Source organism: Penaeus monodon, chromosome 31 (assembly GCF_015228065.2).
Source record: "Penaeus monodon isolate SGIC_2016 chromosome 31, NSTDA_Pmon_1, whole genome shotgun sequence".
In the NCBI taxonomy this organism is placed as follows: domain Eukaryota; kingdom Metazoa; phylum Arthropoda; class Malacostraca; order Decapoda; family Penaeidae; genus Penaeus; species Penaeus monodon.
In genome coordinates this window covers 18,637,373-18,638,469 of record NC_051416.1, presented here as the reverse complement: position 1 = coordinate 18,638,469, position 1,097 = coordinate 18,637,373, and the positions used below count along the sequence as shown (strand labels likewise).

Sequence of the window (1,097 nt, the reverse complement as noted above, 5' to 3'; positions counted from 1 at the left end):
ACAGTTTAGTAATTTGAACATTTTTCTGTCTGATCATAAATTTATGTGAATTAAATATTTTCATTCAGAAAACACAATCTACTTAATAAACCTAACAACATTTTTATTAATTTTTTTCACATTATAAAAGGAAGAAATTTCATCTATTTGCTTGTTAACATTCACATGTCTTAAAGCCTTTCAGTCCTAGCACCCTTTAACAGCTGAACATTAGCAACTGTAAACAACCATCTGGAACATATGGGATTAAGAACTGCTACAGCAAAAAGTAAGACATTCTGAGAAAGACTTCATTTTCTATAGCCCCTCCTTCCTTTAAACAGGATGCTTCAAGTTGGCAGAAGATAATCCAGTACCAAACAAAAAAACTCTTAAGGCAATTTTCCTGTTAAATCAGCAATTAATTTTCTGACCCAGGATATCTTCCAAAAAAGTACATATGACAAATATCCATAAGCTTTCAGAGAAGGAACATCTCCATTTCAGGGATTCTTCTGTATCTCTGTGAATTCTGCAGATTTTTTAAGTAGTATTTAGTATTTAAGAAGTTTGATAAAATGAAGAAAATTTTGACTTGTTTTAACTGTAATATTTTTTAAAATCCCTTTTCACTTCCACTGTAGGTAATGCAGTTTATGTCAACATTTTGGCTAATCAGTCTGTAAACACTTCAGTCCTTTACTTCCAATCACAAGAATATATATCAAAGAACTAATGAAGAAATACTTTCATAGGAACTGTTAACTTCAAAATTAACTTTTCACATTGAATCATATTAACAATTCTTATTACTTCATTGGCTGTGTTGAAAATCCTACCAACAACTCTTATTACCTCATTGGCTGTGTTAAAAGTTCCAACAATTTTGAAGTAAACAACAGCTCTTGGAGGAAATGTCAGAGTCTGCCAGGACCTGCAGGCTTCCCGGGTCTTGTCAACAATCAGCTCCCAGTCTCTCATGTTGACAGAAGCCTCAATGTAATAGCTGTAGGACCGGTCATCACAATCCCAAAGCAACAACCTGAAAAAGGTTTATCTTATTAAAAATCTAGTATATCCTACTGCTTCATGGACTTTTCTGGGAGGTTCTCAATAGA

The 1,097-nt window shown here is 33.1% G+C and overlaps 1 protein-coding gene across 1 annotated transcript in view; it reads right to left on the bottom strand.

Moving 5' to 3' along the window:
- The window catches only part of LOC119593060 (BTB/POZ domain-containing protein 9-like), a 12,419-nt gene that overhangs the window by 588 nt on the left and 10,734 nt on the right, over positions 1 to 1,097 (bottom strand). Inside the window, exon 10 of the mRNA XM_037941965.1 lies at positions 835 to 1,021. Within this exon, the coding sequence (XP_037797893.1) occupies positions 835 to 1,021 (187 nt within the window). The remainder of the gene's footprint in view (positions 1 to 834; positions 1,022 to 1,097) is intronic.